General features: G+C 38.6%; 2 protein-coding genes across 2 annotated transcripts; both read right to left on the minus strand.

Moving 5' to 3' along the window:
* Positions 1-6201: 6201 nt before the first annotated feature.
* Positions 6202-8797, minus strand: LOC106024329 (microfibril-associated glycoprotein 4). Its single transcript, XM_029120257.2, has 6 exons — positions 8666-8797; positions 7716-7767; positions 7263-7457; positions 6990-7086; positions 6668-6835; positions 6202-6540 (listed from the first exon to the last, which is right to left on the minus strand). The coding sequence occupies exons 2-6, from the start codon at positions 7719-7721 to the stop codon at positions 6284-6286; spliced, it is 723 nt and encodes a 240-aa protein (XP_028976090.1). The 5' UTR covers positions 7722-7767; positions 8666-8797; the 3' UTR covers positions 6202-6283.
* A 1232-nt stretch (positions 8798-10029) lies between these two features.
* On the minus strand, positions 10030-12211 carry LOC106024326 (Ig heavy chain Mem5). Its single transcript, XM_029120258.2, has 4 exons — positions 12098-12211; positions 11623-11913; positions 11317-11355; positions 10030-10582 (listed from the first exon to the last, which is right to left on the minus strand). The coding sequence occupies exons 1-4, from the start codon at positions 12141-12143 to the stop codon at positions 10251-10253; spliced, it is 708 nt and encodes a 235-aa protein (XP_028976091.1). The 5' UTR covers positions 12144-12211; the 3' UTR covers positions 10030-10250.
* Positions 12212-16550: the final 4339 nt, after the last annotated feature.

Below are 16550 nucleotides of genomic sequence, written 5' to 3' on the forward strand. Positions count from 1 at the left end.
CAACCTCTGCAGCAATGCTGGCAGCACTCATACGTTTATTTCCCATAGACAACCTCTGGATATGACGCTGAGCATGTGCACTCAACTTCTTTGTATGAGGGAGTGTGAGAGCGATGACACCAAATTTAACTCACCTGCTCCCCATTCACACCTGAGACCTTGTAACACTAACGAGGGAGGGAAAATGGCTAATTGGGCCCAATTTGGACATTTTCACTTAGGGGTGTATTCACTTTTGTTGCCAGCGGTTTAGAAATTTAATGGCTGTTTGTTGTGTTATTTTGAAGGGACAGCAAATGTTCACTGTTATACAAGCTGTACACTCACTACTTTACTTTGTAGCAAAGTGTAATTTCTTCAGTGTTGTCACATGAAAAGATACACTCAAATATTTACAAAAATGTGAGGGGTGTACTCACTTTTGTAAAATACTGTATCTGTATATATATATATAGTGTGTGTGTGTATATATATATGTATGTATGTATGTGTGTGTATATATATATATATATATATATATATATATATATATATATATATATATATATATATATATCTATCATTTGATTGTTTATTCTTGGGTGATATATGCTAAACTGGTTAGCTGCTGTAAACCAAGTGGCTGGTTCATTTGGTGCCTGCTGTCAAAGGCCTTTGATCTTGCCGGTCATAATCCTTAATGTTCTTTATTTATTAAGTTTATTATTTTATTAAGTTATTTATTTTTTAAAGGGAATATTGTTGAATAAATGATGGATTTTACTTACTTGCTTTGTGCTTGTTTTTTTTGCTTTGTGCTTGTAATATTTACTAAAGTCTGAGTTATCGATCTAATTGATGCTGCCAGTCCTCTGTTCTTAGGAGCCCTTTGTAAGATTTATATTGTACCACTAGGATGAATAACCAGAAGACATCTTCAGGGAAAGTTTGTTTCAAATATTGTTTTCCACTAAATTGTTTAAAGTAGCTGAGATATTCCCCATTGAAATCTCACCGGTCCGTCTATCAATTTGCACTGACTGGTTGTCTCTTTATACTTGCTTTAGACACTCGCAGTACTATTTCACCCATCCTAAATCCGCTTATTTTCCATGTGGACTAGGTAATAAGATTCTGGTCTGAATCAGTAAGGAAGGAGAGGAGGACACAAGTTGTTTCATCGTTTACATTAGAATCTTGTTAACTTAGTCTCGTTGGAGGCAGGATTCTTCTCAGTGCCCCTGAATATAAAGAGCCTGAGTTGCTCTCTACAGTTTCTGCTGCTGCGTTTGGCGTAACATTTATATTGGCAAGAGAGTTTTAACAGAGTAGCCCTGTTAGAAATGGGACTCCTGCTGTAGACCTGTGCCAAAATGTCCATTCTAATCTGGGATGCTAGACATCACCAGGGGCTATTTAAAGAAGTACTGTTGAGAGATGTCCTATATTTTTGGCTATCACTGTAACTCTGTCAGTATCTACAAGGGATTGGGCGCAAACATTTCCAGCATAGAGTACAGGCAAAGTCTATATTAACACAAAAGACAGAATCTAAATTAATACGCAGGGCATAGCCTTAAGGAACACAGGACAGGCTCTATATTGAAGAGAAAACACGCGGTAAAAAACATTTGGGGTATTTCTTTCACCTCCCTACATTGTTTTGAGTGATTGATGGTGTTTCATGCAATTATGTCCCATCGCAGTAATTTTTTTATTTCGTGCAGGAACAGTTCACCTGATGCTTTCACTGGTTGATTGAACCTGTTGTCTGATCTAAAACTGCTGCCATCATGTTGGCCTCTATGTTTTGCTGGGTTTCCTCTTCCCATCCTCGAAGGGAGGCTTTTCAAAATGAGGGCGGCATTCTTACATAGATTCGGGAGCTCACCAGGTAGCTTGTCTTTTTGCAATTGTGAAATAGTGTATGCTTTCGATGATTGAATGTCGCTATAAAATCACAATGAAATTGCTATCATTTCTGGATATTACCACAGAAGACAATATGTATTAACACAGAAGACAGAGTCTACGTTACCACAGAAGACAGAGTATATATTAACACAGAAGACAGAGTCTCTGTCCAGACTAGGTCCCTTCTACTCCACTGGATCTAGACTAGCTCTGACAAATAGCCATTGAATGCTGAATCCTTAATCAGTAAAATAACACATTCTGTTGTACTGTTCAGACATGGGGTTAGTTTATGTGTGGAGCATGGACAGCTTAAGTCATGATCTAAGTATATGCTGTGTTATGAAAGTCATGAAGTCAGTATATATGGTCTTATGAAAGTCTACTAATGTAGGTAGTACTATGTCCTTTATTACCCTTTTGGCTTATTTTAACAGCTGTTTTCATGATAATTTATGTTAATTGAACATTCTTGATCGTATGCCATTTCAATAAGTCATTAACATTACGAAACTTCTAATGGCATTCTAGAATGTTGTCAGCATTCTAGAACGTCGCTGGCCCCATTGCTCTTTGCTCAGCACATCCACACGGTCAGTCAGTCCTGTTTGTGACAAGAGAATAATCCCATTACATAAGAAGAGTGGTGCTGGAGTGGGGCACAGTGCATAGTGCGATGCCACTGACTGGATACGTGATGCTGTATTTGTGTGTCAACTGAGGATCGCACCAAGTCCCAGGCTTGGCAGGGTGAGAGGTGTTACAGCAGGGCGCTGCTGGGATAAACCCCAGGAAGAGGAGAGGTAATGACATTCTGAGCTGCTAGGCAGAGTAGCAGGTCACAGGGTAGGGTAGGGTTGGAGTATGGAGAGGCCAAAGAGCGGGCCTGCATGATGGGGTTGGATGGCCCCAAAAAATATGTTAAGGTCTTTCAGAAGTACACTCACATAACACCCTCAATGGGCAGCCAAAGCTGAGGCCTCCACACTTTTACTCTTCTCCACATGAGTGCGCTGCTGCTCCATTTGGTGCCGCCGTCCTTTTTGCCGGACAGCGTAAGCTGAGCCAGCCTAGAAGAGCGAATGTTTGTTACTGAATGTCTGACTGACTAACCCCTGTTAAATAGTGTAGTGTTTAGAGACGCGGGCTATGGAAAAACAGGTCCTGTGTTTAACTCCCGTCACAATCACAACACATTATGCCTGAGGATTTGTTCAGGACCTACAAAAACTTCGCTGGCTACGCGATTCTCTTGTCTTTTTTTTGCGTCACCTGTATTGATAGATACTGTATCAATGTGATTCAGGAATGGCTAATTGGCTGTTAAAACGGGCAGTGGCAAAGGGGGATTTGTTCAGGATAGACAAAAACCTTACCTGCCTACAAACTTCAGTAGCTATGTTATAGGAAGCCTAAAATTAAAATGTTCACTGTTATATTGTAACTATTTCAGGTGTATTTTCGAATAATGTCTTAGCATTTGTTCAGGATGGAAAAAAACCTTTCTGAACTAGGCTTACCTGGTTTTTATTTTTATTTTGTAATATCCAATTGTACTCAAGACTACTCTGTCTCGTAACGACAACCGCAGTCGGATTTAAGAGTTAAAGCAAGGTGCCTTAGCCACTAGAGATGAGGCCAGTAAACCCCTGCTGTCAACACATTGCGTTCTACAGGCGATCCTGCTAATTTGCATCCCACATGGGGCTTCCCAGCCAGCAGGTCTCAAAACTAAACCGTGGTGGTTGAGCTGGTGCAACGGACGAGCTGTAGCGTGTACGGTTATAATGAGTACGACGACGCTTGATGTTGCATTCAAAGATGCCAGTTATATGAAGTGTTGTCATATGAAGAGTAAAACAGGAATCCCGTTTATGGTCGCTGGCATGTTTTAAAACATGAAACAATAAGCAAACATCCCAAATGGGATAACTGAGATGACTGTTAATGTTACATATGGTTTTACCAACAAGCTTGTTTCAACAACAGGATTCAAATCACCATGCATGGTTTCCCATCTGCAGTGTTTAAGCCAATGTCCAGATTAGAATGAGATACTGTAAGAATGGGAAAATAACTTAAATGCCAATGCAGAATGTGATGGGAAAGACACTCTTTAAGTCAAGCATTATAAAGTTGTAAGGCTAACGTTTTTGACACTTCTTTTGCATCAGTAGGGGTGGTGTCTGAGTTAATCATGCAAGAGTTTAGTATAAAGTAGGAATTGATTAACACCCCAAAATGTTGGAGTATAGCAGACAATTTAAAACGGTAATAAAAAATGTAATTGTAAGATAGATGATAATAATGAAGGATAACTATGCTCCAAATATCTAATGGTTAGTGCAAATGTCTTCTTTAATACTAGGGCACTTGTTTTTAAAATAATAAAATATAGAGATCATTATAAATTGACATGCTTTATTCAAAACATTAATATGCAACATTTGATCAAATCTTGTTACAAGCAATAACAAAAAGACCTGGGGAAAAAAGTTACACTTCAATAACAATAACTTCTAAAGCGATCTGCCAATCTACCAAAATACCACATGTGAAACACAGCAACAATGGTTCTCTCTTCCTTTGTGAGGATCAGTGTCTAGGCACTAAGTCTACACCCTATGCTGAACACTGTTCGCTGCTCACACTTGAGATGGACCAAGATACATTTAGTGCATTTCAGTTAAAAAATATTTACAAATTAAAAGCTAACACTAGAACTTATATCAGAACTTCAGAAATAACAACAACATATCCATGAATGCAGATGTTTAGAGAAACAATCCATAGTTTGAATGTGCTCATTGTGCTGACAATTGGACCCTTATCGCCCTCTAGTGGGTCAGAAGTACTGACAGCACTGTAATGTAATCAACAGCATAGTGTTATGACAACTACACCATCAACTAGATCACACTGATTTGGTGAGGTTCACACTGTAAAAAAATATATTAATATTATTATAACCATTATATATTACTATTAAAATACCATTGTGCATATCCAGAATTATTATTATTTCTTACTTTTTATTGATATTCAGCTGCTAAGTAGGCAAGACATCTGACCAGCAAGTAAATTTATATTAGGATATATAACATATTTTTTGGCTTTACTTGTCATTACTTACTTTAATTAGGGAGCCCTGAATGAAGCAGCAGAAGTTATCTGCAGTTAGCCATTTCGGGAGATTGCACTCTAGCAACGTCTTGTGGCAGCTTGCGGTGTCTGTGAGCTGAATCAAGCATGAAGACCGGAGAACGAGTTCCCTCTGGCATGCAAGACTTCCACCACAGACCTCCTGGTTTATATGGAGCTGTGGTCCAATGGGAACACTCCTGGTTTATATGGAGCTGTGATCCAATGGTGACACTCCTGGTTTATATGGAGCTGTGGTCCAATGGTGACACTCCTGGTTTATATGAAGCTGAGGTCCAATGGGAACACTCCTGGTTTATATGGAGCTGTGGTCCAATGGGAACACTCCTGGTTTATATGGAGCTGTGGTCCAATGGGAACACTCCTGGTTTATATGGAGCTGTGGTCCAATGGGAACACTCCTGGTTCCTTGGACATATGTGGCTCACATGATGGAAACTTGGGTTCAATAACCGTCTCTACACCCCTATATCTTTTACTCACCTGTCTCCCTTTAGTTCTGACAGACATTAAAAAGTAATACATAAGGAAAGAGATTCATATAAAAAAAAAAGCTGATCCATAATTTAGCTTTTGCATTGACCCTCACCCAAAAGGGTATTTTACTGTTCAAATGTTAATATATTTAAAAAAAAATTGGATTACTGTGTGTAAATAAAGCCAAAAAAAGTCTGATTTTATGTGTTATCATTTAAAGTAACAAAAGGTGAAAATCTGGAAAGCAGGTGGTGATTTTCTATACCCACTTCATACAAGGAAAAGTGACGACCCAAGAATCAAACCTTGAGGAACACCAATAAATACCACTAGTGGTGTGGATAGCATCTTGAGAAATTGTTTTAGAAACCAGGGTGGGCAGTCCTCTGAGACCTTCATAAAATTACATACTTAACAAAATGATGTTATTTCACCTTCTGCTTAAAGTAAATAGCACTATTCTTTCGGTACAAACATTGCATAATAAACTGAGAGCATTCATCATTGATGGCAGACATCTTTATTCAAAGTGTTGTTTATCATTAAAAAAAAGCAGGTTGGTTGGGTGGAGGGACAGCCAGACAGACAGAAAGAGAGACAGAACAGCCACAAATACAAACCCCACTTAAAAAGAGAGCAAAAAAGCGGTCCTACATTATGGTTTGCCTGTTGTGGACGTTTGTATAATCATGTTGTAAAATCAGATGTTACAACTCTGTTTGAAATAGAGATTGTTTGCAGTTAAGCTGATTCACTTCTGTTCAGTGACTGGCCTGATTTTCATTGTAATGGTTTTCAGAGAATATGTATGGCCTTTCCATGTCTGCCAGTTGATCCCAATACCAAAGGTGGATTCACCCCATGCATATATCCCATTGGGGTTAGTGTAATGGCAGTCTTTGTACCAAAAGGCTCCCCAGTAGATTTGGGCACAGTTGCCGCTGTTAACATCCTGGTCTTTATCCAACGTTGTAAATTTCTGACCGTTTTGATAAGTTAGAGAATCTCCTGAGAAGAAAGTAAAAGCACCATGTTAATTGGAAAGTGTTGACCCTTGTAGACAACACTTGGATTATTTCCGTGAACTCCATGTAACCTAATAGCAACGTCTTGCACAATAACAGCTGTCACCCACCTGCTCCTCCATCTTTGAAATCTCCTAATGTTAGTTTGTACCCTTCAGCCTCTGGTCCAACAGAGAAGGTGGAGTACTGGGCAAAGACCTTCTTCCCCTCAAAGTCCTCCATGTCCACTCTCAACTCATACTTACTAGTCTTGGTCAGGAGATGCATCGTCTCCAGTCCTGGAGAACATTACCAACATAGAAAGACTCTGTATTGTCTGAATACAATGAGAATTGGCCTTAAAGGAACCCAGACAAACAAGTTAAAGTCATTTGAGAAACAAGGTTCTAAGAAGAGAACATTCTGTAGGTTACTATTTAAACCAGTTCTTACCCAGCCAGTACTCTCCAGCAGCACTTCCAAAACCCCTCTTGTACTCATCCCACTTCCTGTAGAAGTTTACTGATCCATCCTGTCTTTTCTGAATCACCTGTTTTAGAGGCAGAGTGTTTCATTGACTGACTGGTTTGAATTGTAAATTGTGTTAATAAACAATAGTAACAAAACATTTCTACAGCAATGTATCTTGGTCCAGGAATAACTAGTACTGAAATCCAGAGAAAATGCTTGTATTCTTAAAGACTGGTACAGATGTTGGATACTGACCGTCCACTTTCCCAGATATGCGCCACCCTCCATGGACATGTCACAGAACACCTGGACAGGTGAGGTGGGTCCAGCAGGGTAGATGGTGTAGACCCCGTTCTGTCCAAAACCTGTCTTGTAGATGTCATTGCAGTCCACTGGATTCAGGGAGGACTGTACCACCATGGGGACCAGTAGAACCAGCAGCAACCTGAACTGCACCACAGGGTAGATGGATCTGTTAGCAGTTGATATGTAAATCCAGTATAGTCTCTGTTCATTAGTTAAAATGTCACTTATTCACATTAGTTACAGAGTTTCATTTTGACATTATGGATTTTTTTTTGTGTTGATCTGTGCCAAAAACACCTAATCAAATCAATTAGGATTTCATTTTGTAACACAAAAAAGTGTGGAAATGTCCCATCAGTATAAATACTTTGCATTTTCTTAATGACTTGGTTTAATACATACCATCATTCTGTTTGCCTTCCAATGAATCTTCTGATAACTTGTACTCTGTATACTGAAAGGAAAACATTTAAAAACATTCACCAGCTGCTGATGAATTAATACTAATAATCAACAGTCAATATCATATTCACTTTATACTCTGTAAACAAGTAAACAAACAGAACTCTCATTATATAATCAGATTTATTTTGACTGAACTGATTGGTAAATGTGTTCTACTCCGAATTGATGTCGTCTTGCAGACCGTTTCAACATTACATGTTGCATTGCATTATTCTTGCATGGGATCGTCTGTGCAGCATGGCTGGGGAGATGATTAATTCCAAACTCCCAGGGTAGCTGCGCCTCAAAAACCGTCTAGAGTTAACATCGAGTAGGCTATGTGGAGTAAGCAAGAAGCACGGTAGCCTCATAGTATCACATAAGTTGAGCCAAAAGACAAACTAGATTCTCTCAATTGTAGAACTAGAATTGTAGTATATAATCATTTTTTAAACAGTTTTAGTCATTAGAAGGTGCATTTCTGGGATATTGTGCAAAATTGGAAAGGAGGGACAAACATAACCTCTGTTCCATATTGTTGTATTTTAAATGATTGGTAACACTATATTTTGGGGATCCCAATTTCCATCTGTAGATGTTCTATAGATAGTAATTCTATCAACAAACTTTCAACAAACTATCTGCTGATAAGCAACTTAGGATAAGGTTTAGAATAAGATTTAGGGAAAGGGTTAAGGGTGGGGTCAGAATATTGGTTAAGGTTAGGATTAGGATTAGTAGATAGTTAAAATGTTACTGGTAGTTATTAGACCATCTGTAGAGTAACGATAGAAAATGTTTAGGGACTCTCAAAAGGAAGTGTTACCAAATTATTTTAGTCGATGTATTCAATAAAGAGAAATGTTGGTATTTAGCTCAGAAAATAGAAAGACAATACATCAACTCACCTAAATTGTCAAAGTCTTTTCAGGAGAATTCCAAGATAAACGCCTCGTACAATAATTTCCCTGGGCCCCACTGTTTCAGAGACAAAAGAATGTTGCCGCATTCCATTTCCTGATCCACAACTCTTTTTTTAAGGAAATCCAGAGAACTTTGCAATACTGGGCACATTTCTGGTCCAACCCTCTTATGTATCTAAACCCAGAGGATCTTGCAACACTATACTACCATGTAACTGATAGTTCCAAAAAAGCTGGAGTTATGAAAGATTTTCTGACCGTTTCCAATAATCCTCCTAACACATTAAACTGTGTTCTTTAACACAACACATTTGGTGGAGTTGGGAGTACCGCAGTGCATCTGACTAGAGGTTCAATGTTTTTGACTGAAAAAATATTGTCAGCGTGACAAGAACCAGAAAAGCATTGCATGTACTTCGGAAGAGATATATCTAGACATAAATCATCTGAGTTCGTTGGGGGGAAAACGACAAGAAGATTGATTCACGTAATGATGATTGTAAGACTATCAGCTACAGCTCCACAACTCCAAACTACAATCCGTAGGTGCGAGGAGGACATGCAGCAGTATAATAAACCTGCTTTGCGTTCTACAGGCGATCCTGCCAATTTGCATCCCACATGGGGCTTCCCAGCCAGCAGGTCTCAAAACTAAACCGCGGTGGTTGAACTGGTGCAACGGACGAGCTGTAGCGTGTACGGTTATAATGAGTGCGACCACGCTTGATGTTGCATTCAAAGATGCCAGTTATATGAAGTGTTGTCATATGAAGAGTAAAACAGGAAACCCGTTTATGGTCGCTGGCATGTTTTAAAACATGAAACAATAAGCAAACATCCCAAATGGGATAACTGAGATGACAGCTAATGTTACATATGGTTTTACCAACAAGCTTGTTTCAACAACAGTCAAATCACCATGCATGGTGTCCCATCTGCAGTGTCTAAGCTGCAATGGTGTCCCATCTGCAATGTCCAGATTAGAATGAGATACTGTTGTTTAGAATGGAAAAATAACTTAAATGCCAATGCAGAATGTGATGGGAAAGACACTCTTTAAGTCAAGCATTATTCTTAAAGTTGTAAGGCTAACGTTTTTGACACTTCTTTTGCATCAGTAGGGGTGGTGTCTGAGTTAATCATGCAAGAGTTTAGTATGAAGTAGGAACTGATAAACACCCCAAAATGTTGGAGTATAGCAGACAATTTAAAACGGTAATAAAAAATGTAATTGTAAGATAGATGATAATAATAAAGGATAACTATGCTCCAAATATTTAATGGTTAGTGCAAATGTCTGCTATAATACTAGGGCACTTGTTTTTAAAATAATAAAAAAAAAATTGAGATCATTATAAATTGACATGCTTTATTCAAAACATTAATATGCAACATTTGATCAAACCTTGTTACAAGCAATAACAAAAAGACCTGGTGAAAAAAGTTACACTTCAATAACAATAACTTCTAAAGCGATCTGCCAATCTACCAAAATACCACATGTGAAACACAGCAACAATGGTTCTCTCTTCCTTTGTGAGGATTAGTGTCTAGGCACTAAGTCTACACCCTATGCTGAACACTGTTCGCTGCTCACACTCCTGCTCAGTGGTTTGGGCAGTGCTGCATGGCTCAGGTGACAGGTGAAGGCCTGTCCAGATCTCCAGCGTGTGGAAGGCAGGTGTAGGAGGCTGGTAAGGACGTACGTGCCGTCAGACTGGCGCCGAGACTCGCCCTTCTGGATCTCTGCACCAGTCAGAGAGCCACTGTCGTCAGACCAAGACAGGGTGGCACCGTCAGGGCGGAAGCCTTGCGCCAGGCACGCCAGGGTGGTCTTGTCTCCGGGGAGAGGGGCCTGCGCTGGAGCCATCAGGACCAGAGAAGGAGGTACTGGAGGCCTGGCTGAGTGGACACAAAACAGGAGAGACAGAATGCTTGAGATGGACCAAGATACATTTACTGCATTTCAGTTAAAAAGAAATGTATAAAGTAATATTAAATACTTGTGATTAATCAGCAAAAAGCGTACATTCAGAATTGTTTTATTTTGTCATTATTATTATCAATATTATGCAAAGAAAAGCTTCTAGCAGTTTTTTTCTGACCTGAATAGCAAGTTGTGTTCCTCTTTCTCACATGAGTGTACACATTTAATTTTTTTATGTACTACACAGATCATATCTGGAAATGTCCCAGATTTAAAAGCTTGACTACACAGCTACGGAAAGAATTTACAGACAACTGCACATTTTTCTTTCCTTTCCAAAAAAGTTAAAAAGGAATGTTTTGAGTGAGGAACTGAAGCGTTCAATTTGCAGTGGTCTCTTAATTTTAACCCTTCTGTTCCTCACTCAAAACCTTCCCTTTCAACTTATTTTGGAAAGGAAAGAAAAAGGTGCAGTGGTCCCAAATTTTTTAAATATTCATTAATTAATATTTATCATTTATATATATTTGGTTATGTACATTTTGATCAGCACACTGTAGATTTGAAAATAAGGCAACTATATATTATCATAGAGGTAACACATTTTATGTAAGAATGTAGCTATATATATATATATATATATATACATACATATATATATAAATATTTATAGTTTTTTAAACCACATGATTATATAGATTTTACTCACCAATGATGACTTCAGTTCCTTGTCCAAATAGTTGAACACCTCACAGTGATACATCTCCATACAAAAACCTCTGTATATAAGATTGCTTCTCTTTATGCTTTTCCCACTGTCAAGCCTCCATTTCTCAACATGTAGAAATCCGTGAACATTTCTTCAAAGGCCATAGCATGTTCCCCAATGCAATCCCTGTTAAACAATGTGGCATTCCATGACATGGACACATTTATTCAGCGTTATTATCCAGTGAGAAGCCCCAGTGGGATTTTGTCCAAGCACTCAACTGAACTGCATCACTGTGAAGATCACCACATCCATGACAAGCACAGATGTACACAGCCTCATCTTCAGCCGTGATTCCATTAATGTGCAGATTCTCAGTATACCCAGAACCAGATTCTGAATAAGTGAATCTTGTTGGAAGCCCAGTTGCTCTAGATGAGTCGGCAAGCAAAAAACTTGGGCCACCTCCAGCCTTTTGTTGATACCATGAAATAACCCATGTCGTAGATGAATCAGTGACTACACATGGGATTTTTATATTATCTTCTAGGTTCACTGAGAGGGATTTTTCCTGGGTCAGAATCAGAGCCTCCAGACCTGTAGAAAAGTACATCATCATCACCATCATCATCCTTATCAACATCATCATCATCATCATCTTCATCCCCCACAACACAAGCCTGTATGCATCCCAGTGAGTGCAGTGAATAACAGTGGTGACAGTAATTGATCTTCAGTCAGTGATGTTACCACATTTTAGTCAATGCAAAATAATTCTCACCAGACAGAGAGAGGAGCAGGACCGCAAGAGGAGCAACAAAACTCATGGCGATGTCTTCTGATGGAAAAAGAGATGATATCGGAGAAAGAGATCTCTGTTCCAGTGCCGCTCTGAAACTCCCAGGGGCTCCTATAAAGAGCAGAGTACTGGACCGGAACAAGAACCCCACCCAGAACCAGCCAGCCATTAACACACACGCTCTGTCTTATTTGCATATTCAATGGACAGTTTACAAATGATGTGCCTCTATTACCTATACTGTTATTATTACGTTGGTATATGTATTGTAATTCTTTTTAGCTCTTGAAGTTCAATAAATACTCAAAATAATTTATTAAATGGGAAACGATGAACACAACTTAATTTCCCCAAATCTCTAGGTTGTCTTTGATTTGTCTCACAAGTATATTCTCAAATGACTGATCAAATGTATTTTTAAAGCCCTTTTTACATCAGCAGTTCTTATTAGTTTCTTATCATAATAAACAGAAGCCACGAAACACGTAGCAGAAAACCTTTGTAGAAATGTTCATAGTGTACATATGAGTAAGCAGAAAGAAATCACTGAGCACATTCGTTATCCTCTCACTGTTGATGTGTCTAAAGTGACCCATCCCCTGTCCAATAGTATACTATCTTTGACCAGATCTCAGAGCACTCTACTGTGTAGAGGTTGGCATTTTGGACTCAGTATTTAGGACTAGCTATATACAGAATGTGAAAGCATGTGCCTGTGCACTGATGTGAGATTTGAGGTCACGGTTCAGTTCCTCTCCTTCCGTAGCTCTACAGCTGTTGTCTCAATTTCTCTGTCCCAGGGAGCATATTGAAAAGAGAACAAGTCAGGGGGTTGTTTTATACACATTTCCAAAGAGTCAACAAATGAATGTGAATAAAGCAGTAGTGAATAGAACAGCAGCAACAAAAAGCATTGAAATTACATAATATAAGGCACATACAGGACATATCATAGGATATGCATCTGAATGGACATACTACAAAAATAAGTCTTGTTTAATGGGTAATAAATAACCATAAAGTTATTTTTCAGTCTCTACTTCACTCGGTCAGCTCAACCCACTTCCTAAAGAACCTGTCACCTCACCTTGAGACAGCAGTACATCAGGATCCAATCTCAATCACACCAGTCAATCCATCTGTCCCTTGGTCAGTCAGTCAGTGCAGCTGAAACAGGCTTGAATGAAACAGTCAGACTTTGTAGAAGAAACTACAAGACAAACATAAAGCATAAATACATCATAGCAGAACAAACACTAGAACTTTCATCAGAACTTCAGAATTAACAACAACACATCCATGAATGCAGATGTTCAGAGAAACAATCCATAGTGTGCTTATTGTGCTGACAATTGGTCTGTATTAGATTGTGTTGACACTTTTTGTGGCCACAGAGTAAGCATAGTCCTGGACTGAAAAATCTAAGTTCAATGTATTTTTTTGTTCCAGCCTAGGCCTAATCAGTGTCCAAGAAACCGGACCTCAGTGTTTGTTCTCTATCGCCCTCTAGTGGGTCGGAAGCACTGACAGCCCTGTAATGTAATCTATGGCATAGTGTTACGACAACTACACCATCAACTAGATCACACTGATTTGGTGAGTTTCACACTGTTAACAAATATATTGTTTATATTATTATGAACATTATATATTACTATTATATATTTATATAACATTCTGCATATCCATAATAAAACTTTTTTTTTTTGGACTGATATTCTTCTGCCAAGTAGGCAAGACATCTGACCAGCAAGTATATTTATATTAGGATTTATAACATATTTTTTGGCTTTACTTGTCTTACATTACTTACTTTAATTAGGGAGCCCTGAATGAAGCAGCAGAAGTTATCTGCATTCAGCCATTTCGGGAGATTGCACTCTAGCAACGTCTTATGGCAACGTCTTATCCATTCAAAAAGTGAAACTTGTATATTATATTCATTCATTGCACACAGACTGATATCTTTCAAATGTTTATTTCTTTTAATTTTGATGATTATTACTGACAACTAATGAAAACCCCAAATTCAGTATCTCAGAAAATTTGATCCAATATTGAAGTCACCTGGTGCCACACTCTAATCAGCTAATTAACTCAAAACACCTGCAAAGGCCTTTAAATGGTCTCTCAGTCTAGTTCTGTGGGCTACACAATCATGGGGAAGACTGCTGACTTGACAGCTGTCCAAAAGATGACCATTGACACCTTGCACAAAAAAGGTCATTGCTAAAGAGGCTGGCTGTTCACAGAGCTGTGTCCAAGCACATTAATAGAGAGGTGAAGGGAAGGAAAAGATGTGGTAGAAAAAAAGTGTACAAACAAAACCTATTGAATGTGGGGGAGATTCACAAAGAGTGGACTGCAGCTGGAGTCAGGGCTTCAAGAACCACCACGCACAGATGTATGCAAGACATGGGTTTAAGCCGTCGCATTCCTTGTGTCAAGCCACTCTTGAAGAAGACACAGCGTCAGAAGCATCTCGCCTGGGCTAAAAACAAAAAGGACTGGACTGCTGCTGAGTGGTCCAAAGTTATGTTCTCTGATGAAAGTACATTTTGCAGCTCCTTGGGAAATCAAGGTCCCAGAGTCAGGAGGAAGAGAGAGGCACAGAATCCACGTTGCTTGAAGTCCAGTGTAAAGTTTCCACAGTCAGCTGAACATTAATTTTGCTTTTGCATTGACCCTTACCCAAAAGGGTATTTCACTGTTCAAATGTTAATATATTCTATTTTTTCACCTGGATAATGTGGATTACTGTATGTAAATAAAGCCAGAAAAGTCTGATTTTGTGTTACCATTTAAAGCAACAAAAGGTGAACATATTGAAGGTGGTGATTCTCTATACCCACTTTATACAGGGAAAAGTGACGGCCCAAGAATCAAACCTCTAGGAACACCAATAAATACCAATGGTTGTGTGGATAGCATCTTTAGAAATTGTTTTAGAAACCAGGGTGGGCAGTCCTCTGAGACCTTCATAAATTGACATACTCAATAAAATGTTGTCATTTCACCTTCTGCTTAAAGTAAATAACAATTTTTTGCCCAAACATTGCATAATAAAAACAGAGAGCATTCATCACTGGAGGCAGACATCTTTATTCAAAGAGTTGTTTATCAAAAAATGTGTTCTACTCCAAATTGATGTCGTCTTGCAGACCGTTTCAACATTGCATTGCAACATTGCATGTTGCATTGCATTATTCTTGCATGGGATCGTCTGTGCAGCATGGCTGGGGAGATGATTCATTCCAAACTCCCAGGGTAGCTGCGCCTCAAAAACTGCCTAGAGTTAACTTCAAACATCGAGTAGGCTATGTGGAGTAAGCAAGAAGCACGGTAGCCTCATAGTATCACATAAGTTGAGCCAAAAGACAAACTAGATTCTCTCAATTGTAGAACTAGAATTGTAGTATAAAATCATTTTTTAAACAGTTTTAGTCATTAGAAGGTGCATTTCTGGGATATTGTGCAAAATTGGAAATGAGGGAAATATATAACCTCTGTTCCATATTGTTGTATTTTAAATGATTGGTAACACTATATTTTGGGGGTCCCAATTTCCATCTGTAGATGTTCTATAGATAGTATGTTGAAAGTTTGTTGATAGAATTACTATCTGTTGATAAGCAACTTAGGATAAGAATTAGAATAAGATTTAGGGAAAGGGTTAAGGGTGGGGTCAGAATATTGGTTAAGGTTAGGATTAGGATTAGTAGATAGTTCAAATGTTACTGGTAGTTATTAGACCATCTGTAGAGTAACGATAGAAAATGTTTAGGGACTCTCAAAAGTAAGTGTTACCAAATTATTTAAGTTGATGTATTCAATAAAGAGAAATGTTGGTATTTAGCTCAGAAAACAGACAGACAATACATCAACTCACCTAAATTGCCTTTTCAGACTTTGACAATTTTGGTAACACTTCCTCAAGATAAACGCCTCGTATATAGAATAATTTCCCTGGGCCCCACTGTTTCAGAGACAAAATAATTCAATTTCCTGATCCACAACTATTTTTTAAGGAAACCCAGAGAACTTTGCAATACTGGGCACATTTCTGGTCCAACCCTCTTATGTATCTAAACCCAGAGGATTTTGCAACACTATACTACCATGTAACTGATATTTCCAAAAAAGCTGGAGTTACGAAAGATTTTCTGACCGTTTCCAATAATCCTCCCAACAAATTAAACTGTGTTCTTGAACACAACAAATTTGGTGGAGTTAGGAGTACCGCAGTGCATCTGACTAGAGCAGTGGTCACCAAATAGTCGATCGCGATCGACTGGTCGATCTTCACGGCATTCCTAGTAGATCGTGAACCCTTTTGTAAATGTGCTGTTTTTTTACTTCTTTTTTATACCGAAAAATATACAGTGATTCGTTATGTGATTGGGTGTGTGTACGTTCTACTGTATCGGAAAATACA

Source organism: Esox lucius, chromosome 6, assembly GCF_011004845.1.
Source record: "Esox lucius isolate fEsoLuc1 chromosome 6, fEsoLuc1.pri, whole genome shotgun sequence".
Lineage (NCBI taxonomy): Eukaryota > Metazoa > Chordata > Actinopteri > Esociformes > Esocidae > Esox > Esox lucius.